The sequence below is a fragment of the Podarcis muralis genome, chromosome 7 (assembly GCF_964188315.1).
Source record: "Podarcis muralis chromosome 7, rPodMur119.hap1.1, whole genome shotgun sequence".
Taxonomy (NCBI): Eukaryota; Metazoa; Chordata; class Lepidosauria; order Squamata; family Lacertidae; genus Podarcis; species Podarcis muralis.
In genome coordinates, this window is record NC_135661.1 from 4,499,754 (window position 1) to 4,525,629 (window position 25,876).

Here is a 25,876-nt window from a genome sequence, read left to right on the forward strand (position 1 = left end):
GCTCCATTGTGAGGTTCTTAGGAAATGTCCTTTTCACTTGAAAACTGAGAATACAACGGTTAGTATTTTTCTTGGCAGGGAGGTGAGAGGAGGAGTTAATGCTGATCAGGGTGATCTGTAAGAAATAACTTAATAATTTCTATAGCTGTGTATAAAAAGAGGCACATTTTGCATCTGAGAGGTGAGCCTGGCTCCAGCTTCAAATAACATGTCCTGGCAGCAACCAAGATTTCCTCACCTGTTTGGCTATCCTGCCTGTGTCTGGTGGATGTCTTCTTTCTTCTTGCCATACTGGTTTTATTCACTATTACATTTGCGACTTCTGATTTAAACTGTGGCCCTCCAGGTGCCGTTGGAGGCAGGGGCTGATGGGAGTTATAGTTCAACAGCACCTGGAGGACCACGGGTTCCCCATCCATGGTTTAAATGTATAATTGTACAATTATATGGTGTCTGATTAAAAACAAAACAAAATCCGAACAGTCTTAGTTTTTTAAGCTGAAAATCTACTCCAGAGGCTGGAGAGAAGGGTGTTCATTATGTCGCAGGTGCCAAGCCAGGTGGTCTTCTGCACAGCACCATCGGCTTCAGACGGAGAGAACTTTTCCTCCAGTTCTTAGACACAGTCCTCAGAGACAATTCTCTGTGTGGTAATGAGTGTGTTTAGATGTATTTATTTCATTAACGCACAGACTGTTTGATTGTAACAAAACCTCGAAGGGGGTTCCAAAAAATAAAACATCGCAATTGTCAATAAAAGACCACTGAAAATAGATATTTAGAAAACATTCAGAACTACTGAAAATCAACAGTAAGCTAAAAACAGATGAAAACACATGTAGCTTTTACGTGTCTGGATGGCTTGATGAAAAAAAATGTTTGAAGCAGGTTCTGGAAGAAGTGCAGTGAAGACACATGCCTGGTGCCAGGAGGCAGGGAGCGGCAGACTCTCAAGTGCTGCGACACAAAAATGCGGAACGGATATTATTTGGTAGCTGCAGCAGTGCTAGTTCTGCAGATCAGAGCAGTCGAGTGGGCACATGAAGGGTCAGGCAATCCCACGAGTAAACGGGTGCCGAGCTGTTAAGGGCTTTATATTCTAAGAGTGACACATTGAACTTGGCCCAGTAGCAAATGGGCACTCAGTGCAGACTTCTGAGCAGAGCTGTACTATTTTGACAAGGCCTCATTCCTGTCAACAATTGTGCCGCAGCATTCTGAAATAACTGCAGCTTCCTCATCACCGCATAGAGTGCCCTGTAGTGATCCAATCTGGAAGACACCTCTGCTTGGACTTCTGGGGTCAAGGTATGGCTTAGCGTGACCAGAAAGGGCCTTGGGGAGCTGTGGGCTCTTGCACTCCCTCCCATTTCCTCTGGAGTGGCCACAAGGGGCAGTCTGAAAGCTTCTGCTTCCATTTTAGCTTCACCACAGCTTGCCTTTTCTTCCAGGCAAATTGGTTAATGTTTAGTATGGCTGGTTGAGGTAAGCCATACTCATAATCTCTGGTTTGATGTTGGCATGTTTCAGTTAACCAATTTGTGTGGGTTTGGATGACACTGCAAGCTGTGATTAATTTAAAATGGAATCTAAAGCTCCTAAATTCTTCCTCTGCTGTAGCAAAAGGCCTTGGTGCAGATATAAGGGTAAGCTAAAGTCTGAACCAGCCCAATGTGTGCTTCTTCTTAGGCATGCAAAAGTCCGGCAGAAAAGTGAGCTGGATATTGTTGTCTATGAAGACTTGTCGGGAGAAGTGAAATTTTCTAGCAAGCTGCCACACCCCAACAATCTGAACTGGTAAGGAACGACTGACACCTCAAGGAAAACTCGGTTGCCCTTTTTGCAGGCTGGCTGGGACTTTCCTTGTTTCTGGTTCTGCAACTCTCAAATCACAGTTATGAACTGACAGCAATTTATGCAAATGAGTTGTTGTTAAGAAACTTCCACTGCTTATTTTATGACTGGTCAACCAGGACTTGAGGAATGTATTTAGAGCCAAAAAAGACGAATGCTATTCTATACAGAAGTATAGTGTCCAGATCAAGGGAAGTAATAGTCCCACTTGTCCACGCCTGGAATACTGTGTCCAGTTCTGGGCACCACAGTTTAAGAAGGATGTTGACAAGCTGGAGCATGTGAAGAGGAGGGTGACCAAGATGATCAAGGGTCTGGAAACCAAGCCTTATGAAAAACGGTTGAAGGAGCTGGGTATGTTCAGCCTGAAAAAGAGGAGACTGAGAGGAGATACGATAGGAAGAAGAGTTGGCTTATTTATTGTAGTTCAGTCTTGCCCTCCCTCTAAGTGGCTCAGAGTGAGGTTCTGTTCCCTGTGGGGCAAGTTAGGTGAGTGAATGCTTTGTCCAAGGCCATCCATTGAGTCTTGTAGCTAAGCAGAGGTTTTAACTTGGGTTTTCCTTGCTCCGAACCCCACATCTAGCAATTTATGCAGCAACCAACAACAATTATAATTAAAACATACCACCATCAATGCATACTTTCATTTTTTTGAATAACATTTGTAGGGGGAAAGGATCCCTGCCCCAAAAAGCTTACTAGTTAATTTGAGGGAATTGGGGAGGCGGGAATCACATGGGATCCATCCTGTTGTTAAGGGTCCCGTGAATGGAAGCCCTGGAGAGAGAATAGCAAGTCTGCAGAATATGTTATGTCTCTTAAACATAACTTTTAGGACTCTTCTCTGCAGAAAAGATGTTTGACTCATCCCCCTGCACCCCACCTCAGCATTTTCTTCATTCCAGTGCTTTCTTTTTCCTGCCTTCCTTCAGTGTTTTGGCTGAGCGGCTGGAGAAATGGCTGCAGCTGATGCTCCAATGGCATGCGCGGCAGAGGGGCACCGACCCCACATATGGCCCCAATGGTTGTTTCAAGGCTTTGGATGATATCTTGAATTTAAAAGTAAGTGTTATTAATGGGGGGGGGGTGTCTGTAGATTTCGCTTTATTTCCTTTAGATGTGACATTGCAAAAAATAGTGAATAATCTAAAGTGGCTTATTGGAGCAGTTCTGGTACAGAAACGTCTCTTGCTGCAAAATGGGCACCAGGAGTTCTGGACACATGGCACCACTTTCGTGCCAGTTGCACTTAACATTTAAGGCCATAAATGGTTTAGAGCTGAATTACCGAAAGAATTCCCACTTCTATAAAGCCCCATAATCAAAATCTATGCTTGAGGTCCTTCTTGTGTGTCTTCTGGTGAAATCGATTTGGCTGGTTGGTGAGCACCCAAGACAAGGTCATGGCTTTCCAGAACTTTATTCCACTGAATATTCATTTGGCTCCTTCAGTGTTGGCATTCAGGGAGGCCCTAAAAGCTTTTCGTTTTACTCTTGCCTTTCCTTCACAAAATTTTGGTGAATCAGTTTCCCTCATGCCTTATTTTTGTCTGTATCCATTCAGTGTTTCAAATTCCGCCTGAAGCTCTATTATTATCTACGTCACTTGGTGTGAGCTTGATACAGTATATAGCGTACTATATAATTGCTCAAATAAATTATATGTGTACACATTTTCTGTTTTTCTGAAAGGTAATGATATTTTTATTTACTCAGTGCCACCAATTAGCTAAACTGACAAGTTTTTATTAACTTTTAAAATTTATTTGTTGAGAGAGTTGCATTACTGTATTCAGTATATTATATTACAGAGTAATGTATCAAATATTAGGTTTGTTTTTGTTTTTACTGTGCAATACGTTTATCAGAGATTTTCTTTGGAAAGAGGCATGACAAATATTTAAATATAGATAAGTGTGAAAACATTTTAGTGGCAGTTTCACAGCTTTGCTGAAGTAGGTTTGAAATTTCCCTATAAGCCACTTAGTGTCCAAAGATGCATTTAGTTTTCTGGCTGATGCAGAGAAAGGGAGAGAAACTAGTCACCTAGATTAATATATGGTGCTGTGCTCCATCTGGTTGCACCGCCTCAGAATGGCTTGTTTGGGCCAAAAACATTCCCTCTGCATGGAGTCCCAGAATCTGAATTGCTCTGAAGCAGAATTTACCCCTGCCGATTATCCTTTCTCTTACTCTGGCAGAGAGGGTGGTTTTGCTATTGGTGGCCTTTATTTCTGGACAAATTCTCTTTTTCATATAAATTTTTATTAATTTTCCAGCACAATTGTACAATTTTATCCAAATTTTAACAAATTACTCTTTTTGGACTTCCTTCAGTTTCTCTGGTAATCATCCGTATTTACTCTTCAGTACGCATTCCCTTCATTGTATTGCCATTTAACTTCCCTCCCTTTTCTATTTCTTTTTAACATACATCTTAAACTATTACAGTCCTTCTTGAAACCCCACTAGCGTTGTTTGCACATCACATACATTTTTCAGATAATCTACAAACTTTCCCCAATCTTCGATGAACGTTTGGTTTCGAACATATCTTATTTTCCCAGGCAATTTGTCCAGTTCCGCATAGTCCGTCAATTTCATTCTCCATTCTTGAATCGTCGGTATTTCCTCTTGTTTCCATTTCTGGGCCAATAAAGTTCTTGCTGCCGTAACTGCATACTGAAATAATTTACAGTCTTTTCTTCTTATTTCTTTTCCTGTGATCTCTAAAAGAAAGACCTCAGGTTTCTTAACAAAAGTATATTTTAACATCTTTTTTCAATTCATTATATATCGCTTCCCAGAAACTCTTCACTTTCTTACATTCCCACCACATATGGTAAAACGTTCCCTCTTTTTCTTTACATTTCCAACACTTATTACATGTTTTATACATTTTTGCAAGTTTTACCGGTGTAATGTACCATCTATAAAACATTTTCATAACATTTTCCTTCAACCCCATGCATGCAGTAAATTTTAAATTTTCCTTCCATAATTTTTCCCAATCTTCAAATTGAATATTATATCCAAAATCTTTGGGCCATTGTATCATTACTGATTCAACTTCTTCATCTTTCGTACACCATTCCAACAATATCTTATACATTTTTGACAAAATTTTATATTCATTATTTATTATATCTGTTTGGAACTTAGAGTCTTTTTCTGCATAACCATTTTCCTTTATATAGAATCATAGAATCATAGAGTTGGAAGAGACCACAAGGGCCATCGAGTCCAACCCCCTGCCAAGCAGGAAATATCTTTTTTAAACATTTCATTTACCTGGAAATAATGCAACCAATCATATACGTGATCTTTAACTTGTTCATATGGTTTTAATTTCCATTTTCCTCCTTCTTTAGTTACCAATTCTCCGTACGTAACCCATTTACCTCTCATATTGATTTTCTTTACGTACATAACCTCCAACGGAGACAGCCAATGTGGAACCCTTGGTTCCAAAAGACTTTTATACCTGTCCCATACTTCTATTAACGAGTTCCTGAAAATATGGTTCCCAAATCCTTTATGAACTTTCTTCTTATCACACCATAGGTAAGCGTGCCAACCAAATCTGTTATCAAAACCTTCAAGGTCTAATAGTTCCATATTTTCTAATTTAATCCATTCCTTTAACCAGCAAAGACATGCTGCTTCATAATATAATTTCATATCTGGCAGGGCGAAGCCTCCTCTTTCTTTCACATCTGTTAATAATTTATATTTTATTCTTGGCTTCTTGCCCTGCCAGATATACCTTGAAATCACTCTTTGCCAGTCCTTAAAAATCCCTACCCCCTTGATAATGGGAATAGTCTGAAATAAAAATAGCATCTTTGGAAGCACACTCATCTTTATTGTAGAAAATCTGCCCCAAAAGGACAGTTTCATTCTACCCCACACCTCCAGGTCATTCCTTATTCCTTTCCACACCTGTACATAATTGTTCTGGAACAGGTCGATATTTTTAGGAGTTAACCAAATTCCCAAGTATTTTACTTTCTTCACCACCTCTATCTCTGTTGTTGCATTGTTTCAATCGTGTTATGCTCCATATTTTTAACCATTATTTTAGTTTTTTTCTTATTCGGTCTAAACCCGGCCACATTTCCAAATTGTTCAATCTCCTCTAATACTTCTTTAACATTTTCCATTGGTTCTTCCATCGTTATAACCAGATCATCGGCAAAGGCTTTAACTTTATATTTGTTCTGACCTACTGTCACTCCTTTAATTAATCTATTTTGTCTGATCGCATTTAAAAAGACCTCTAGGACCGTTATAAATAACAGTGGCGAGAGCGGACAACCCTGTTTTGTTCCTTTAGATATTTTTATATCTTCCGTAACAACATTATTAACTATCAATTTAGCTCTCTGCTCTGTATATATTGCCTTGATTCCATTGAAAAACTCTTTTCCCACTTCCATATACTCTAAATTTTTCAACATAAATTCCTATACTATATTATCAAAGGCCTTTTCAGGATCCACAAACATTAATATTGCTTGTTTCTCATTCCTGGCAGTCAGATATTCCAAAATATTAATTATATTTCTTACATTATCTTTCATTTGTCTGCCTGGCAGGAACCCTGCTTGGTCTTTATGGATATTTCTTATCAATATCTTTTTCATTCTCTTCGCTAGAATCCCTGCAAATATTTTGTAATCCGTATTCAACAGTGAGATAGGCCTGTAATTTTTAACTTGTGTTAAATCCGAGTCTTGTTTTGGGATCAAAGTAATAAATGCTTCCTTCCACGTTTCTGGGATCTCTCTTACTTTTAAAATATTATTCATAACTTCTTTCAATGGAATCATCAAGACATTCCTCATTTCTTTATAGTATCCTGATGTAAATCCATCTGGTCCCGGGGCCTTTCCCCTCTTCAGTTCTTTTATAACCTCTTTAATCTCTTCAACTTCTATTGGGGTGTTCAGCTGGTCTTTTTGTTCTGTCAGGATCTTCTGCACCTTTTTATCTTTTAATAATCTTTCTATTTTCTTCATATTATTCCTTTCTTTATTTTTATATAGTTGCCTATAAAAGTCCAAAAATCCTTTTCTAATTTCTTTCGGATTGACTGTCTCTTCCCCATTCACAATAATTTTGTTAATTGTATTCTGTTCTTTTCTCTTTTTAATTTGCCACGCAAGCAGTTTACCTGATTTGTTAGCAAACTCAAAGTTTTTCTGTTGCAACCTTTTAATATTCCATTCTACTTCTTTATTTATTATCATTGCAAATTGGGTTTGTAAAGTCTTAATTTCTTGTTTGATCTTTGAGTTGTTTGGTTTTTTGATTAATTTCTGCTCATTGCCCATAATCTGCTTTAAAATTTCTTTTTTCCATTTTTCCCTATGTTTGTTCTTCAATGAATTCTGTTGAATAAAGAATCCTCTCATAACTGCTTTGCTTGCGTCCCAAACAATGTTCATCTTTGTACCTTTGTTGGTGTTATCCATAAAATATTCAGTTAATTTCTTTTGTGCTTTTTCTATAATCTTCTGATCATCCAGCAAATAGTCATTAATTCTCCATCTAAAGGTTCTTTCTTCAAAACCTTTTAATTCCAATTTTATGGGATTATGATCTGAAATTACTTTGGGCTGAATTTCAATTTGTTGGATTCTTGGAGTCAATTCATTCGACACCCATATTTGGTCGATTCTTGACATTGACTGATTCGGTTCTGAATAATAGGTAAACTGTTTCTCCAATGGGTGTCTAAGTCTCCAGATATCAATCAAATTACAATTCTTAGTCATTGTGAAAAAAGTCCTCGGTAGTTTCCCTTCCTTATTTGTTCCTTCTCTTAATCTATCCATCTCCAATGAAACCACTCCGTTCATATCTCCCATTATTATGATTTTCTGATCCATGTATTCAAATAGTTTTTCTTCCAAAGCTTTATAAAAATCAGTCTTATTTCCATTAGGTGCATAGATCCCGACAATTATTAGATTTTCACCTTGCCATTTGATCTGAACTGCTATAATTCTTCCATCTTCGTCTTTGAAAATTTGTTGAGATTCAATTTTGTTTTTGATATATAAAACAACCCCTCTTTTTTTATCTTTGTCCGAAGATATAAATTCATTCCCTAGTCTTTTATTGATCAAAATTTTTCTATGTCTCCTTGCCACATGTGTTTCCTGTAGGCATATAATGTCCACATTTTTCTTTTTTAAGAATTGTTCAATTTTATTTTGTTTCTTTTTATCGTTCATCCATTAATGTTCCAATTCCATAGTTTTAGAGCCATATTAAAGTCCAATTAAATAAATTTACTTTGGTTTACTTATAACCTGTCTTCCTTTTCTCCTTCTTCTTCTTCTTCTTCTTCTTCTTCTTCTTCTTCTTCTTCAGACCTCTTTCCTTGCTCTTCTTCCTCTTCCGCTGATTCTGACTCATCCTTGGATCCTCCTCCTCCTCCTGCACCTTTAACTTCTTCTTCTTCCACTTGCAATTCCTTATATCTTCTCGTAAATTTCCCTATTTCTTCTAGACTTGTCAGCCTGCGTTTCTTAGTTTTGTAGAAAAAGGAAACTCCTGGAAATTCCCATCTGAAATCGATCTTGTTTTTCTTGAGAATCTGCACCAGTGGCTTATATGGGTCTCTTCGTTTCAACAGCCTTATCGGAATGTCTTTAAAAATGATTATGTAATTTCCATCTATATATAGTCTTTTTTCTCTGTTCTTCTGTAATATCAAATTTCTCATCTCTCAATCTTTAAACGTGATTAAACAGTCACCTGGAAATTTCCTTGCCTTTGTTGTTCTTACTCTCATCCTGAATGCATTTTGTACTGTTTTTGCCACTTCTTCTACTGAAAGCTCCAGCCACTGCGCAATTTCTGCTATCAATCTCTCTTTAATATTTTCATTCTGTATTTCCGGCACAGATCTCAGCCTCAGGTTGACTTCCCTCTGTCTCAGTTCATTCATAGCAATTGCATCTTTAATTTCCTCCTGAGATTTATTTATTTCTATCATCTCCACCTTCATCCTTTCTTCCTCTCGCTTCACTTCCCTCATCTCCAATTTTGTCTTTTTCAACCCCTCTTCTAAAGATTGTGTTCTTTTGGACACCTTTTATTTGCCCTTTCAGTTCATTAACTGTCTCATCAATTTTTTTATCCATTTTCCCAATTTTATTATCCACTTGTTCCATTTTGTTATCCACTTGTTCTAGTTTTGTTTCCAAATTCTTTTCACTTTGTTTAATTTCTGCAAACATTTTCAATATTTCTGCTCTAAAATCTGATTCTTGCTTAGATGCTCTCCTATCTATTGGTGTTCCCCCTTCCATCCCTTTCTTTTGTTGATGTGCCATTTTCACAAAATATCCTTTAATACGTTCCCCACCTGTTCAAATCACAACAATATAACCAATTTTCAAATTTTAAATTCGGAAGAATAGCAAAGATGTAACACCAAAATCTTTTTGCAAATAAGAATGTCTTATAAGCCCAAAACTAGAAATTAAACAGAGATACTTGATCCCCCTTTAATTTGGGGGAAATAGAGGGCTAATCGCAATCACGTCCACAGTTGAAAACAATCTTCTTGCCCCCAATTGGGCTAATCCTTAATTGGGTTCTTCCTTTTGTATTTATACTTGCATCAATTGTAATCCAAATTGTAATCCAAATGGAATATTATAATTGCATCAATTGTAATCCAATCCATATAAAATTATAATCCGAATAAAGTTTAAGTCCAAACAAATCAGAGTTTAATAAAAAAAAAGAATGGGGAGCTTGACTCCAAATTCAAATTATGTTATAATCCAGTTGAGATGAAATAATCCTTCCACAATGTCAATGAGGAGAGCCAATTAAACATTAAATTTAATATCTAAATTTCTTTGATAGCCCCCCCAAAAATTGATGAAATAATAATAATAAACGTCTGCAGTTAATAGCCAAAAATATCCAGAGAGGAGAGTTCCACAAAAAAGACAATACAGAGTAGGAGAGGAGCCAAGGTCACTTCAAAAAAATTTCCACTGGCCAGGAAGGAGCACAGAAAAACAAGTTGTGGTGACTTATTCTGTCCACTAGGGGGTCGATACCCAAATCTGAGAGGTATAAATTAGTAAGCCCAAATAAACAAGTTCCAGCTATTACTTTAGTACGCCAAAGTTATAAATCCAGTTAATGAGGAGAGTGAAAAAAAAGGGGTATATTAAATCCTGCACGTTGCCACTGTAGCCTTTTCAGGCTGCACTTCTCTATTGTTAAGAATGGAGTCGGGAGCTGCTTGTCTTTAAAAGCGAAAGTGGAGAAACAGAGGACTTCGCACTTTATATGTCCTCCGTTCCATCAAAGATCTCTATTCACCACCATAGTTACTTTCTGTTCTCCCTTTTAGTCCGATACTTCTTTCACTTCTTTAAACTCCCACCAAGTTACTTTTATCTTCTTATTTTGTTTCTAAGAGTTACGGGGGAAACGGAAACAATAGCCGCTAGCGGCAACTTACTCTCGTTTTCCAGCTCTGCATAAATCGCTGCGTCAAAGCTGATTCCAGATGACAGCTGAACTCAAAAAGAAATCCTTATTGATCCGGAGCCTTCCTTAGATCCACGTCTTGTAGTTTATAGTTTAAATTAGGTCCAAATTTCTTGATTTTGAGAGCGGAGTGCTGTTCTTTGCAAGCTCGGGGCTTCGCTATTCGGATGCAGCAATGGCTTCCCGATAGCCCGCTGACCCGTTCTGCCGTACTCTTACCCTTTTGGGGGTTACCTGACGGCCGGACGGGCAGTTTTTAGGGCACTGCCGAGAACCTGACGCCCCGGACACCCTCCAGAGGCTTAGTGGGGGGCTACTGCGCCCTGTAGCACCCCCTTTTCCATCTGAAATAGCTGGGATTCCTCTCTCCGAAAAATCCCTCACTTACAGCAAGATCGCGCTCCACCGGAAGTCTATTTCTGGACAAATTCTCAAACTGGAGGAAGTTGGGGTGTGTCCTGTACTGGTTCCAGATTCTCTCAGTTTTGGGTTTTTTTTCTTTTGCAGCTGGTGCAGATCCTAGACATGGTAACGGGTACTGTGCACGTGTATCCTCTGGCAGAGGACGAGACCTTGCAGAGTGTGAAAGCCAAGATCCAGGCAGATACTGGCATCCCAGAGCAGGACCAGGAGCTGCTTCAGGAAGGAGGGTTGGCATTATTTTCTGAGAAACCAGCCACTCAGTATCTGGCTGACATCAAGGTGTGTCCAATAACATTTTCACCCATGGGTATCAAATTAGCTCCTGTTGCTTTTGGAATACTCCTAGCTAGTGAAATTTCAATTTTGTCCTTTCCCTTAACTACAAAGCCTTGGAAGGAATTGCCATTGTTTTAAAGGGATGGGGAGTGCAGAAGCAGGGGAATGGGTTCCCCTTTTTGTGGGAGATGGTTTGGTTGAGAGTAAATTTGTGAGCAAAGGAAACCGCTCAAGGAAAGATAACAAGGGAAACAGAAGAGGCTTGAGGGATGAGGAACAGGACTTGTGTAGCAATGAATGAGGTACTAATTTTCTCATTGTATTAAAAACACTGCATCTTTTCTCTACATAATGTTATTTCTTTCAGATAGAACACTTGGGCGAATGACTTTGAGTGACTCCTTTGGAGAACTAGCTATTAATATCCTATTTCTGTTGGCCGCTCTTAGTCCTTTGGATAGGGCATGATTGTAGGAGATGTATCCAAGTTATAGGCCCCACAATAAGGGATTCGTGCTTCCTTTTCCTTGCAGCTAAATGATGCCACAGTTGCTGACACAGGCCTCTTCTTCCTGTTCGACAACCGAAAAATTACATACAGGCCTCAGATCTCTCCCCGACCTCATCCAGAAAGCATTAACAGTATTCGTAAGACCCTTTTCTGTGTTTTGGTGCTACTTGGGGGGGGGGGGAGAGGATTAATTGTTTTCTGGTGAATAGATAGTGAGGAATACTTGCTGCCTTTGTGACTGATTGGAAATATATGTGTGCTCTGTGCTTACAAAAATAATAATCCAAATTCTGCTTCAAGAAACGTGTAACATGTACAAATTAAGCACCTTGTTTTATTTGCTATATTTATAAAAAGCTGCCCAATATATCATTCTCTATTCTGGTTACAACATAAAATGATAAAATACAGTTGAAAATGAAGTATCATAAAATAACCATTTATGTCATAAAAAACCTCCAGCATATAGTTTTATATTTCCTTCCCTGGCATGACTGAGGAGGGGCAGTGAGAACTCCTCCAGCCACCAGAAGTCCTCATGCAGCCGAGGTCTCCTCTGGCTGCTGAGATTCTTCCTGGTTTTGCCGACACACTTTCAAGCTTATCTCTGCAACCGTATGGGCTAGGAATTTCTTTTAAGAACTCGGGACACCATACTATGGCAATTCAGGTTTCTGTACATACATGAATTACAGAATACATACCACACTGAACACAAGGCGACACGGTGGCAGCCTCTAGATGTGTGTCATTCCACAATTTCTGTATTACACGCTTTTCATCATAGGAAATATATTTTTGTATATTTTCTTGGCTACCTGGTGAGCAAGTTTAGCCTAAGGAGGATTGGCTTGCCCAAAGCCACCAGTGATCTTCCTGGCTAAGCGGGAATTTGAAGCTGAGTCTTTCACTCCCCAAGCCAAGGAGTGAATTATTCTAAAGCGCACAGACCCATGAGGGATGTGAGCCCCAAGATCAGCTTGGTTCTTTGAAACATCGTTTATATTGATCAGTAAGACTGAGATAACAAATTAATTCAGCCCCTGAAGTTTTTACTGCAGAAGTTGGAATGAACTGAAAGAGTCAGGAAATGCTGGCAAGATAAGGAGCTTTTGGAATTCCTTGCCTGTGTAGACAAAGTTAGTTACCGTATTTTTCGCTCCATAAGGCGCACCTAGTTTTTAGGGGGGGAATTCAAGATAACAAATATTATTTAAAGGGAGCGCTGAGCAGGCTCTGCTCAGCGCTCCCTTTCACGAGACACGTGGAGTGTGTGTGTGGCTCTTGGGGGCTTTTCCCCGAGGAGGGAGAAGGGCAGCCCATCTCCCTCCTCGGGGAAAAGCCCCCAAGAGCCACACACACACACTCCGCGCGGCTCTTTAAAGGGAGCGCGGCTCTTGGGGGCTTTTGCGGGAGGTGGGGGAAGGGACAGAGCCGCACTCTGTCCCTTCCCCCACCTCCCGCAAAAGCCCCCAAGAGCCGCGCAAAGCCTCCTTTGAGAGCCAGTGTGGTGTAGTGGTTAATAGCGGTAGACTCGTAATCTGATGAACGGGGTTCGCGTCTCTGCTCCTCCACATGCAGCTGCTGGGTGACCCTGGGCCAGTTACACTTCTTTGAAGTCTCTCAGCCTCACTCACCTCACAGAGTGTTTGTTGTGGGGGAGGAAGGGAAAGGAGAATGTTAGCTGCTTTGAGACTATTTCGGGTAGTGATAAAGCGGGATATCAAATCCAAACTTCTCCTCCTCCGCAGGGCAGCGGGATGAAGGCAGAAGCTAAACAGCTAGAGGGAGCGCTGAGTAGCGCTCTCTCTAGCTCTTCTGGCTTCTGGGGTAGCACAGCCTGTCCGCTTCTCCTAGAGCTGGTCGGGGCTGGAGGGGAAAGCCCGGGCTTCCCCTGCCAGCCCTGATAAGCTCTGGGAGCATTCCCTACCTCCCACAAAAGCCCACAGGAGCCACACACCCTTTAAGGAACTCACGGCTCCTGCGGGCTTTTCTATGAGGAGGGAGAAGGGACTGACGCTGCCCTCCTCGGGGAAAAGCCCCCAAGAGCGGTGCGCTCTTTAAAGGGTGCGTGGCTCCTGCGGGCTTTTCTCTGAGGTGGGGGAATTCCCCCACCTCATAGAAAAGCCAGCAGAAGCTGCGCATCCTTTAAAGAGCGTGCAGCTTTTGCGCGGCCAGTCAGTCCCTTCTCCCTCCTGGGGAAAAGCCCGCAAGAGCCGCATGGAGCTTGTGTGCAGCTCTTGGGGGCTTTTCTTGCCTGCCTCCCCCCTGCATTCGCTCCATAAGACGCACACACATTTCCCCTTACTTTTTAGGAGGGGAAAAGTGCGTCTTATGGAGCGAAAAATACGTTATCTCAAAACCTAATGGACACTTGTAAGTTGTGTGATGACAGGCAGGTGGACCGTGTAAGACACAGACAATGGATGCTCTCTCTCTCATTGGTTGTGTCTGCATCTCCTGGGAGATGAGCCAACAGGTGGGTATTTTTGCCACTGATGTCTGTGGCAGCGGTAGAACCCACACCTATGATTGACTAGATTAATTATTCGGTTTCACCGTGCAGGCAGGGGCTGAAAGAGACAAGTCAGGGAGTAGTTTTGGCTTGCTGGTTGCAGGACTTGACTCCTGAGAGAGCTTTTTGTAGCATCCAGCTAATTAAGAGACCAGTCAAGTCCTGGGATAGCCTGAAAAAGTCCAGACATATTCTAATTTTGTAGAAACCAGCACTTGGCATGTAAAGCATACAAAATCCTAACTGTGGGTTTGGCTTTCCCCACTTGTGTCCCTCTTCCCTGTCGATCCTTCTCTTCTTTCTTCTGCAGTTCAAGATCCAAAGAAGAACCTCTCCTTCCTCCAGCTGCGCAAAGTGTGGGGCCAGGTCTGGCATTCCATCCGAAGACTGAATGAGGACTTCCACCAGCTCCAGCACGGGCAGCGGGCGGCCATGTGCGTGATGGGATCCTGCTACCTTTGGGGCTGCCAGTTCTGTCCACTGGGCTCAGACCTCGCTGGCCTGTTCTATGAGCAGCCTAAGTGAAGTCTGCACCACAAAGGAAATGTTCCCTGTTCTGTGCCCAGAGACGCTTCAGTTCCAAAGCCTTAAACATTTCTGCAAATGTGCATTATATTTATTTTGCCAATTGATTTTTCTTATGCTAGCCCAGGGTGAGAGGGTGCAGAGAGTCTGGGGCTGTGGCTGGAAGGCCTGCCTTCTGAAACTTCAAGAGGGCTCCCTAATGTTGTTCTGCTTATGCTTGTAGTTCTTGGGGCTGGAAGCCTTGCTTTAAAAAGGAAAGGAGAAACACGGAAATTACCAAGGGGCTAATTTTTTGCCCTCAGTAACCACATTTGTGTACCCCAGCTGTGTGGATTGCATGCCACTCTAAATACAAATTATATGAAATAGGCTCCTGCTTGGCTCCTCTTTGGCTTTTTCTGTGCCAAGGTTTTATTGACCAAGGCTTTTTGCATTTTTAGTTTAACCCGGACTGTAAATGTTTGATGCTGTCTCTATTGTTTTTTTTCTTGGCTGGTTTTTTATTGCTTTTTGTTGTTTTATATTATTATACGCTGCAGTGTTAGCAAGCCACCCCAGGAATATTTATAGACAGACAGTCGTATAAATTTACAATACTGTCTTTGAGGCTGAGCAAGAACTACTGGTTAAAAGGTGCGCCACGTCAATGTGCTGACGCTGGGTGGGGCTGATGGCTGTGGAGCCCAAGCAAAGGGGAGCAGACAAGGTCTGGTCAGCTGGGCCTCCAAGGGGGCAACTCTTTCTCTCTCTTTCTGCCTGGCTTTGTAGGAGGAATCTTCTGCGCCACAACAGTACCCTTTCCAAGATGAAGAACACAATGGCCTCCCTATCGCAGCAGCTGAAGGCAAAGCTGGACTTCTTCAAAGCCAGTATCCAGATTGACTTGGAGAAGTACAATGAGCAAACTGAATTTGGAATCAGTGAGTTTGGCTGTTTTTAATGATAGGAAAGCAGTTGCTAGGACAGACCTCTTCCCTGGCTGTTGTTTCCTTGATGCCAGGTCACACTCCCTACAGTATCACATTTTGCGCTTCTTCCTTGACTGGACCACCAGAGACTGCTAAGAAATGATTGCAAGTCTCAGTCCTTCCCCAGGCCAGAAAGCATGGGCTGGGTGACAGCAGGTTAGGCTAAACTTCTCCTTTTTCATCTGCCAGGATATTTTTGTGCAGGGAATTCTTGGAGGGAGAGAGAACTTAAACAAACAACAGAATTTTAATAGTGCTTATTTGCTTTATACGCTTAAGAAATTATGTTTATCTTCTTATCTGTATTATTGCATAGCTTGGCGTTGGTTGAGGAAAGCGGTTCCTGGCCTGCTCCCCACCCCCGCATTCCCTGCCGTGACAGAAGTTGTGCCCCATGTGCTCCCACCCCATCTTCAATGTCTGATGAGAATCTGAATACTCTTGGACAGCTCCCTGTTTTCTCAAGCTTTTCTTTTGTCTGTGGTGCCTCAAAGGCTTCCTGTTGACTTCTAGGACGGCCTTTGATCTTGGACTTCCCACCTTTATTATATTGCATGTCAGAGCTCTCTAATCACCTCCTCCTCAGTGTGAACAGCAACAGACCCCTTCAGTCCTAGCTCAGTTTAGAAAAGGGTTCCTGTAAAAATGAGTTGTTCTGCAATGTAGTGCCTCTTTTCAGTAAACCATGCCTTGCATCGGCCCTGCCCTAAATTCCCATATTCCCCCATCAGACTTGGTTTTCACCAGCCACAGCATCTAATGTTTATGGTGACTCCTTGAGAAGGCTCAAAGGGATACTTTTGCTGATTTAGGAAGGGTCTCTTGAAAACCAGAGCTCTTTTCTTTTTACAGCTTCTGAGAAACTGCTGCTTGCATGGAAGGAAATGGAGCAGACGGTGGAGCTCTGTGGGCGGGTAGGCTTGGACTTTTTCATCTTTTGTTTTGCTTAGATGAGTGTTTTGCCTTGCTCTCTTACAGGATTCTTAGAGTTACCAGGCTGGGATCAATTTCTTGGCAATCCTGTCTGAATTGTTGGACTTTGGGAAGCAGCAGATTAATGGACGAGAAATAAACCCAAGATGTTCCTTGTTTCTTTCAGAGCTTGTGGGCAAGGGGTAGAAAATTAGCTGGAGATTAACAGTGTGGTCACAGGAGGAGAAAGGCTAAGAGGACCCAGTAACAATAAACAATAACAAGTACTTGAGAGCAGAGGTGGGCAGAGGCTAGATCTCTATGAGTGATTTGTAGTAAACCAGAACGCATTTCTGACTCTCAGTTGCTTAACCATGGCAGCAGCAAAATGACTCTCCCCTACCTGTCCTAAATTATACTGCTGAAATGAAAACCTTTTGAGGCAAGCAGCTTTAATATGAAAATAGCTTGGGGAGGGGCTGGAGCTCAGTGGTAAAAGGTAAAGGTAAAGGTACCCCTGCCCGTACGGGCCAGTCGTGTCCGACTCTGGGGTTGCGCGCCCATCTCGTTTAAGAGGCCGGGGGCCAGCGCTGTCCGAAGACACTTCCGGGTCACGTGGCCAGCGTGACAAAGCTGCATCTGGCGAGCCAGCGCAGCACACGGAAACGCCGTTTACCTTCCCGCTAGTAAGCGGTCCCTATTTATCTACTTGCACCCGGGGGTGCTTTCGAACTGCTAGGTTGTCAGGCGCTGGGACCGAGCGACGGGAGCACACCCCGCCGCGGGGATTCGAACCGCCGACCTGACGATCGGCAAGTCCTAGGCGCTGAGGTTTTACCCACAGCGCCACCCGCGTCCCTGGAGCTCAATGGTAGAGGATCTCTTTTGCATGCCAAAGGTTCAGATTCAATCTCGAATAGCATCTCTGGCTAGGGCTGGCAGAGAACCCTGTCCCAAACCCTCAAGAGTCACTGCCATCCACAGTGTAGATAGCAGGCAGTATAGACTGTGAGCTCCATCCTGTTCTGGAACATACAGTAAATTCCTGAGCTAAGAATTCTCTTCATTGTGCATCTTTTGCATCAGGTTCTGGTTGGTGGATCTTGGTGTTCTAGTAACAAGCAAAGTGGATCCCCAAGCCTGATGTCTCCCCACCCCTGCTTTAAAGTGTTCCAAGTATCTCTAAAAAACCTTGTCTTGGTGATCCTTGTACCAGCCCTGTAAGACAGGCTAGTATTGCACCCATATTGTTGATGGAGAGCTGAAGCTGAGAGTGAGGGCTTACCAAAGGCCACTTACTAGGACTGTGTTACAGAGCTTATTAGTCTCCAAGTGACTTAACAGGGAAAGCAATGAATAAACTGTTAAAAAACTGTTATCTGTTAAAAATGAGCAATATAAAAATGTAACTCTTTCAGCCAAACCACTTAAAATACTCATTAGAATTAGTTCAGTCACATCCCCCAAGCTGCAGAAGTTTGGCTAGGTCTTTTTATGGGCCATTGTGATGGTTGTGATATATTCTTTTTGGCTCTTTTTCTGGTAAGGTATTTAGAGAGACTTTTGAAACAAACAGCTAAGTCCAAATAATATTCACAATCACAATCAAAACTGATCTGGCTAAAAAGATACCCAACAGCAATAAGACCTTAAACAACATTCCAAATCATGAGCCTGGCCTCTTAAAGATCTTAATGTGGAGGCCCGATGAGCCTCTTTGCAGAGGGCAAGCCGTAAGAGGAAGGCCAGAATGCAAATTTCCTTCTTGTCAGCACCTGCTGTGCTTTTGCAAGAGGATCACACAGGTGAGAAGTGCTAGGTTTAGGTACTAGAATTATGCCAACACCATTGTCTGTCTTGCTGGCTTCAGAGGTAGAACAAGGCTCTGAAAATTATACCTTCCAGTGTGTTGTCCAAAAGCTAACAGTGTGGCAACAAAACATCTGTATATTTGTCTGTTTCACTCGGTTGGCTTTGAAATTTGTTTCCCCTGGATGGATCTTAGGCAGCCTTCACTAACCTGGCACCCTCCAGATGTTTTGGACTACAATTCCCATCAACCCCCAATAGCATGGCTGTCATGGCTGGGGCTGATGGCAGTTGTAGCCCAAAATATCTGGAGGGTGCCAGATCGGTGAAAGCTGCTCTCGAGGAGTCATCAGGTGGCCTGAAGACTGCAAGCCCCTCACAACACCAGCTCTGGCTGTGAATTTTGAGTCAGTGGCAGAAGGCACAGCGCAGGTGCCTGGTATTAAAAGGGCATTTCCTCCAGCTTCCTTGGGCATGATGCCACTGTCTCATTGCTAGCCTGGGATTGTTTAAGACTGGCTGGAAAGAGTTGGGTTACCTGCAGCCTAAGCTACTGGAAATAATGTCTTGCAACATGACCAAACCATTCCTGGTTTGCTGTCCTTTCCTTGTTCCCTCCTCTGCCTCCCAAGGAGGAGGAAGTTGAGCAGCTGGTGAAGAAGACGATGGCCCTACAGACAGACATTGTGGACCTGCAGAGAATCCCACAGGGCCCGAAACAAGGGAGCTCTCTGGATGCCCTGTAAGTAGTTGCTTGTAGTGCCTTTGGTTGTTTTAGCCCTTTCCTAAATACCATTCTCTCCAGCATCCATCATCCTGGGGCAGCATAAAATCACCTCCTTTGTTTGATAGACATGTACCCTCAGAAAAGGTCAGGTATGCATGTGTAACACGTCAGACACGATAGCTTTTATTTGGGTTGCCCTATATTTAAAGGACAGCATAGGAAACTTAGAAAGTTAGGCACACCTAAGTCACTGAATCCAGTGGCACAGCACTTAAATATACCTATTTTAAAAAATTGATTTTTAGTTTTTTTGGTGCTTACCTTTCTCTAGGTTGCACTTATAGCCAACCCAGCCAGGTCTGATCCAGCCCCACAAGCAAATGTTTATGCCCATCAAGACTCCACCAATTTTGTCGGTGGTGGCAGAAAAGAAAAAAATAAGGTACACACCATGCTGGAGTGGGTGGCACAGCTTAAACCTCTCTGCCCTGCCCAGTAGCCTGATGACTATGGGAGGCAAATTGCCCCTTCCACAGCCATCAGAGCAGCCATTTCTTGAGCTGGGAGGGGCCATCACTTTCGCCTCCTCATCTGATCCGCAGGGATCAGTAGATTTTTTTTGGGGGGGGTGTGCCCTACAAATGCGGGTGGTACCCACGCCTACTGCTGTCATGCGGCCCAGAGGAGGTTATCCGCGCCAACACACAACATAGCCAGGTTGAAAAGGCTGGTGAAACTCATCCAAATCTGGAAGGCAACAGGCTGGGGGAGGCTAATCTAATCTCTCTCCCTCCATATCGGACACTAGGCCATTGTATACATTCAGCAGAGTCTCACCTGAACTCTACCATTTCAGGCTGCAGATGGGTTAAAGCTCCATGCACCAAAAAACCAGCAACAGCATATCATGAAGAAGACTGGCCAGAACCTTTCTTCTTGTCTAGTCTTTCTAGTTACGTGTGTGCAGGGGGAGCAATCAAAGAGCATCCTTCTGGTCACTTGGAATGGCGATGTTAAGGGATAGGTTTTCCACTATTCTAAGAAATGTATAGCTGAACCTTGTGCTGGCTAAGGAAATTTGCATTTTAGATTAAGAATCTTCTGGGTTTTGTTAATCCTTGGGATTTAATCCTTGAGATTAAATCTAAACTGGCAGATGAACAGCACTTACTCCACTGAGAGGCTGCAAGATCACATGGCACAGAATTTGAGTTGCTCCTTGTTCCCCCCTCCCTCTCCATACTGAAGAGTGCCATTGTCAGTAAGAGAGGAGTAAGAAAAGGGGGCAGGAGAGGCACTGAGGAAAATCATGTCAAAAGAAAGGCTGATGTAGTTATGTTGTTAGTATTCTGTTTGTTCTTGTAAGTTGTTGTTAAATGATATTTTTATAGTAATTTTATTTTGTAAATAATTTAAATAAGTGGAGCATTGAACTGTAGCCAAATGGGATTTACGGGAGAGAAGGGCAAGCTGTACAGGGGCTATGCTCGAAGTTACCATTGCAACTTTAAAGTGCTTTACCAATTGTAATGTGTGTAAGTCCCTAGGATTCTCACTTCTTACAGAAGGGTAACAGGCTAAGAGAGCAATTTTTGCCCAAAGCCATGCAGGTCTTGAACCATGCTGAGCGCTCAGCTGGTCTGAACATGGTGTTGGGTGGGCTGGGCTTGCTTCTACACTCACAAGTGCTGGAGAAAATTTGTCTTTCCTGTTTCTTTTATAGAGAGGGACAAGCAAAGGACTTGTACCAGAGACTGAGAGAAAAGCCAAGAGGTAAAAAAAGCCTTTGTAGCATAGGAATCTTGTTGCCGCATGGTCTGTTCCAAAGGAAACTGACTACAGCTGGGCACAGGAGAGGAATTGCCGCAAGACCATGTGCTAGCACTGCTTTCTCATCTCACCATTTCCCCAACCTTGTGCTCCTTGAGAGTGCTGTGGAGATGCACGTTTACAATCCCAGTTCTTTGAGCATCAACATCCCCCACCCGTCTCCTTTGAGACTTCTGTAGTACAAAACACAACACAGAATAGTGCGTTACTAATAATGAGAAGATTGTTACCCCTTAACGTGCTTTTGCCCCACTTTTTTGTGGACATGGTGGGGGATGAATACTAAAGAGCAGTGATTTGCGTTCTGGCAACCACTTCAACAGCATTTGGTATTCCATTCACATTTCACTCTGCTGAACTAGCTGTTACCAGTTGGCTCCAAGTTTTACTGAGCAATGTTGAAGAATGCCGCCAGATATAGAGCGGTGATTTTAATCTGCATTAGTGGCAGTGATGCCAAATCCAGAGAGGGGTATTAATTTATACTAGAATAGATCCAATCTTGCGGAAGCTGTTCAAGGGTTTTAATTCCTTTGCCTGTTGCCCAACAGTCACAGCAATGGGGGCTGTTTCCTTTCTTATGTCTTTTAGGAGCTTTCTCGCCCCTGCCCCCACCCTCTGCCTAACATGCCACTTGATTCTGCGTACTTTTTGTCTAGACCAAAGGACTAGCGGAGACAGCCAAGAAGTCGTGAGGCTACTTCTGCAAGCAATCCAGACCTTTGAAAAGAAAGTCGGCCTCCTTTATGCTCAGCTCAGGTAGGACTCCCAAAGACCCACTGTAGTGAGGTTGTTCTGGTTACTGGGAATAAAGTTGATGTGGGGGAATGCTGTTGAGTGGAACTCTGCCATTGTCCCACACCTCTCAGAGTTCTCTGTCTCTCCCCCTCTCCTTGTGCTAGTAGAGCTGATGACACGTGATTAGAAGGCTATCTCTTCTTTACAGTAAAACAGTTGTCTGCAAGCAAAAGGCACTGGAGTTATTTCCTAAAGTGGATGAGGTGATGAGCCTGATGAATGAGGATGAGAAAATGGTTGTTGAGCTTCAGGATAAACGGCAGAAAGAGCTGTGGAACCTGTTGAAAATTGCCTGTGTGAGTAAAGTGGAAGATATTTTTCTGGTTAGGAACATCAGATTCTTCTCCATCTGGCGAAGATCAAGTAGCATGAACTGTGCCCACGGCTCCCTCCCAACTCTCAAAATCTTCTGAGAACCCTTTCCCCATCATCTTGTCTGCTAAGAAAGCAGTGGGCTTCACAAATTCTGAGGGCTCTAGGCCAGACTTGTTGGGCCTCACATTAACTGAGTGTATAACCCTAGAGCATGCCCCGTCCTTTCCTGTTGCTGCCGCCTGCATTGTGAACTTTGTATTACTGATATTCTTCAGGGATCCTGACAGCTGGTTGGCAATCACTGGCAGCAATGCCTTTAAATGAAAATAGTGTATTTCTTCATATTGCATGTAGAAAGCTTGATCTGTGTTCTTCCTCTCCTGCAGAGCAAGGTGCGTGGGCCTGTCAGTGGGAGCCCAGACAGCATAAGCGCATCACGCCTTAGTAATCCTGGTCAACTCTCATTGCAGGTTCCAGCCCTGCACAGTAATTTACAGGATCCTGGGATTAAAAGGTAATATTTCAGGCAATGGTTTGCTCTCATAGTTATTGGTTACCTCTGCACTGGTCTTCAGCAGGTGGTTTGGGACCACTAGTGTGTCACGGCCTGATCCAGAATGCAGCAGCTAGACTGGTGACTGGGAGCAGCCACTGAGACCACATAACACCAGTCTTGAAAGACCTACATTGGCTCCCAGTATGTTTCCGAGGACAATTCAAAGTGTTGGTGCTGACCTTTAAAGCCCTAAACGGCCTCGGCCCTGTATACCTGAAGGAGCGTCTCCACCCCCATTGTTCAGCCCGAACGCTGAGGTCCAGCGCCGAGGGCCTTCTGGCGGTTCCCTCACTGCAAGAAGCAAAGCTACAGGGAACCAGGCAGAGGGTCTTCTCAGTGGTGGCTCCTGCCCTGTGGAACGCCCTCCCACCAGATATCAAAGAGAAAAACAACTACCAGACTTTTAGAAGACATCTGTTTAGGGAAGCTTTTAATGTTTAATAGACTATTGTATTTTAATATTCTGTTGGAAGCCGTCCAGAGTGGCTGGGGAAACCCAGCCAGATGGGCAGGGTATAAAAATAAATTATTATTATTATCCGCAGTGGGTCATAACAAGGGCAACAGCCCCATGCAAATATATGGTAGAAGAGTAAGAATTGGATCCCCAACTGCATGTTTGGATTAAAAGTGGGTACTGGGTCTGAAATGATTGAAGGTACCTGTTCTGCATTACCCTTTTGTCTGCAGTTAGTTGAACTGGGCAATACTTTCCTTTGCTGTTTTCCTTGTGCATGCATAGACTATGTCATCTTACAAATGTGTCTAAAGTTCCTGTGTTGCATTTTTGTATGTTACATATGTGCTGTAACTCGTAGGCAATACTCATCACAGGTTACCTTGACACCAGTGATGGATACTCAGGACAGAAGAAAGGTGTGTGACTGGTAGCATGCTTGGTTGGAGCTGGCTGACTTCACAAGGAAATACTTTACTGGCTTCCAATAACATTCTCAAAGACAAACAGATTCATTCCTCTGTTCAGTATTGCAATGTACATGCTTTTTTCCAAGCAAGGAATGAATTATTTTTAAAACACGCACTGTATCACTAGTTACCCTTTTTATTATCTGTTCTCACAAATTCAGCCAAAGGGAGCAAGCTTTACACTTCCTTTGAAGAACACCCCTTTAGTCACACAGCAAACTGTCAAACTGAGGGCAGTTAAAGCAGTTTATGATTCACTTTTTAAAAACAAAACAACAAAAATAGGTTCCCACTAGCCTAGTGAAGGCATGAAGCAGCTCTGCTAATCCTGGCAAAAGTATGCTGTGATGAAAAAATGGACCTCCTTTATGCCAGTTCCTTTTGTTATGATATTCTTAAAAATCTTCTCCGATTTGTTTTAGTGAGGATTTACTGATGGAATCTCGAAGTCTCTGCAATCAGCTAGAGAATGTGATGCACCACACAATGAAGGATCAAGAGCACAGCTTTATGGTAACATCTTACGTTTTCTGTTGTAAAGTCACTGGGGCGAGGGGAGCAGAGAGACTGATGCTTTGCCAGTACAGTCCCTGCAGGTCAGTTTGACAGTGGGTGGCATTGCCCCTCTCTCAGAGACCTTGTTAGATGGTTGAAAGGTAGGTGGCCTTCCCCATATGATAGCACCAATAACTTGTTTCTAGCCAGCGAGAAAGCACTGTTATTTAGACTAGCTTATAGTCACACAAGAGAGGATTTAACCTGAGTTGGAAAAAAATACGTTGGAGGGAATTGGACAGGAAGTCACACAGTTTTTATGAATGAGGTGTCTTAATAAGCACTTGTTTTGTTTTTAGGCTCTGGACTGGAGTTGGTTGAAACTTCAAGAGGAAGAAAGAGGGAAAGGCCTAGAACAAACCCAGATGTGAAAAGGGCCACTATTAAATCGCTTAAAAGCTAACATTTTAAAAGTTGGTAGCCTGCTATGAATGGAGGCTGCTATCCTTGTTGAGAAATCTATGCCTATTGCCCACTGACTGATTGTATTCATTTTTTACTCTTAATCATCTGTATATATAAAATATACCATTTGTGAACTATGTTTGAGTGTAAATTCTCTCTAGACCTCCCTAAAGCGTAAATTGCCCACTCTAACCATTTCCCACTTGGTATTTATTAAACCTCTAACTTGGAAGCAAACTTAGAAGCACCAGTTTTAGAAATAGCATACATGCAGGATATGGGTCAGTATGCACTATTACAGATCAGGATAGCAATTCAGGGACGCTTACTTCTTCCACTTGTACCGTAAGTTGGTCTCTGCAATTAGCTTTGAACTTAATGGTTACCCAGGTACGGGTAACCACCTTTGTTCCAGTGATGCTGACTTCAAAGGACCCCTTACCTTGCAAGTTGTACAGTACCCAGTGCAAGCAGAGGCAATGCCAGGTCTAGCTTAGGCAATAAAGTTCAAGCAGCTAAGGCAAGTTATGTGGTTGGGCATGCAGCTACAAACATACTGGCTTAAAAGCCTAAGGACCATGTAACTTAGGGGTAACCAGTTTGGTGCTTGCTAGCAGTTGCTGGACTTACAACTCCACAGGTTTGCCAGAGGTTGAATGGAGGGATGTTGTACAGCAGCCTCTGGGGAGCACCAGTCCCTGATAGAACTACCGTATCCTGTGAAATGCATTGCCTTGAACAACAAAGCTGGTAGGATCCCAGTGTTTGGAGGGGTCACACTGATGGCCTTTCCAAGGACAAAATTACAGAGGCACCTCGCAAGACAAATGCCTCGCAAGACAAAAAACTCGCTAGACGAAAGGGTTTTTTGTTTTTTGAGCTGCTTCACAAGACGATTTTCCCTATGGGCTTGCTTCGCAGGACAGAAACGTCTTGCAAGTTTGTTTCCTTTTTCTTAACACCGTTAATACAGTTGTGACTTGACTTCGAGGAGCAACTCATAGCACGCGGTGTGGGAGCCTTTTTTGAGGTTTTTGAAGACTTTGGTGATTTTTGAAGCTTTTCCAAAACTTTCTCGACACCGTGCTTCACAAGACGAAAAAAATCGCAAGACGACAAAACTCGCGGAACGAATTAATTTCGTCTTGCGAGGCACCACTGTATGTTCTTTCCTGCATTTAACAAGGCAGAAGTGTTAGGTCCTCATTTTTCCATAGCCAAAGTATCCTTCTGACTGAAGCATCTGAAGGGGTTCACAACTCAAGGATGGACTAAAGTTAAGATCTGGAGCACTGGCTCTTCAGACTTTGGCATTCATTGCCCAAGCTTTAATTCCAAAATTTTCCTCTAAATTTAAAAGCTTAGCAGATTCTCACAAGATTGTAGAGATGTGACAAGTGTTAGAGATGCACTCTGACTGAACTGGGCTTAGAGTACCTTA

The 25,876-nt window shown here is 42.7% G+C and overlaps 1 protein-coding gene across 5 annotated transcripts in view; it reads left to right on the plus strand.

The window, feature by feature from the left end:
• The window catches only part of IKBKB (inhibitor of nuclear factor kappa B kinase subunit beta), a 34,192-nt gene extending 9,623 nt beyond the window's left edge, over positions 1-24,569 (plus strand). For 2 of the 5 annotated variants that reach the window (XM_028741541.2, XM_028741537.2), the window contains 14 exons: positions 1,690-1,797; positions 2,787-2,916; positions 10,891-11,085; positions 11,616-11,730; positions 14,419-14,542; positions 15,402-15,553; positions 16,454-16,515; positions 18,955-19,064; positions 20,773-20,822; positions 21,539-21,638; positions 21,826-21,973; positions 22,379-22,506; positions 23,898-23,988; positions 24,330-24,569. In XM_028741541.2, the coding sequence (XP_028597374.2) occupies positions 1,690-1,797; positions 2,787-2,916; positions 10,891-11,085; positions 11,616-11,730; positions 14,419-14,542; positions 15,402-15,553; positions 16,454-16,515; positions 18,955-19,064; positions 20,773-20,822; positions 21,539-21,638; positions 21,826-21,973; positions 22,379-22,506; positions 23,898-23,988; positions 24,330-24,401 (1,585 nt within the window). In that variant the 3' untranslated portion in view covers positions 24,402-24,569. Of the gene's footprint in view, positions 1-1,689; positions 1,798-2,786; positions 2,917-10,890; positions 11,086-11,615; positions 11,731-14,418; positions 14,543-15,401; positions 15,554-16,453; positions 16,516-18,954; positions 19,065-20,772; positions 20,823-21,538; positions 21,639-21,825; positions 21,974-22,378; positions 22,507-23,897; positions 24,274-24,329 lie in introns of those variants that run through there. The other 3 variants (XM_077931069.1, XM_077931067.1, XM_077931068.1) reach the window with 3 other exon arrangements.
• Positions 24,570-25,876: the final 1,307 nt, after the last annotated feature.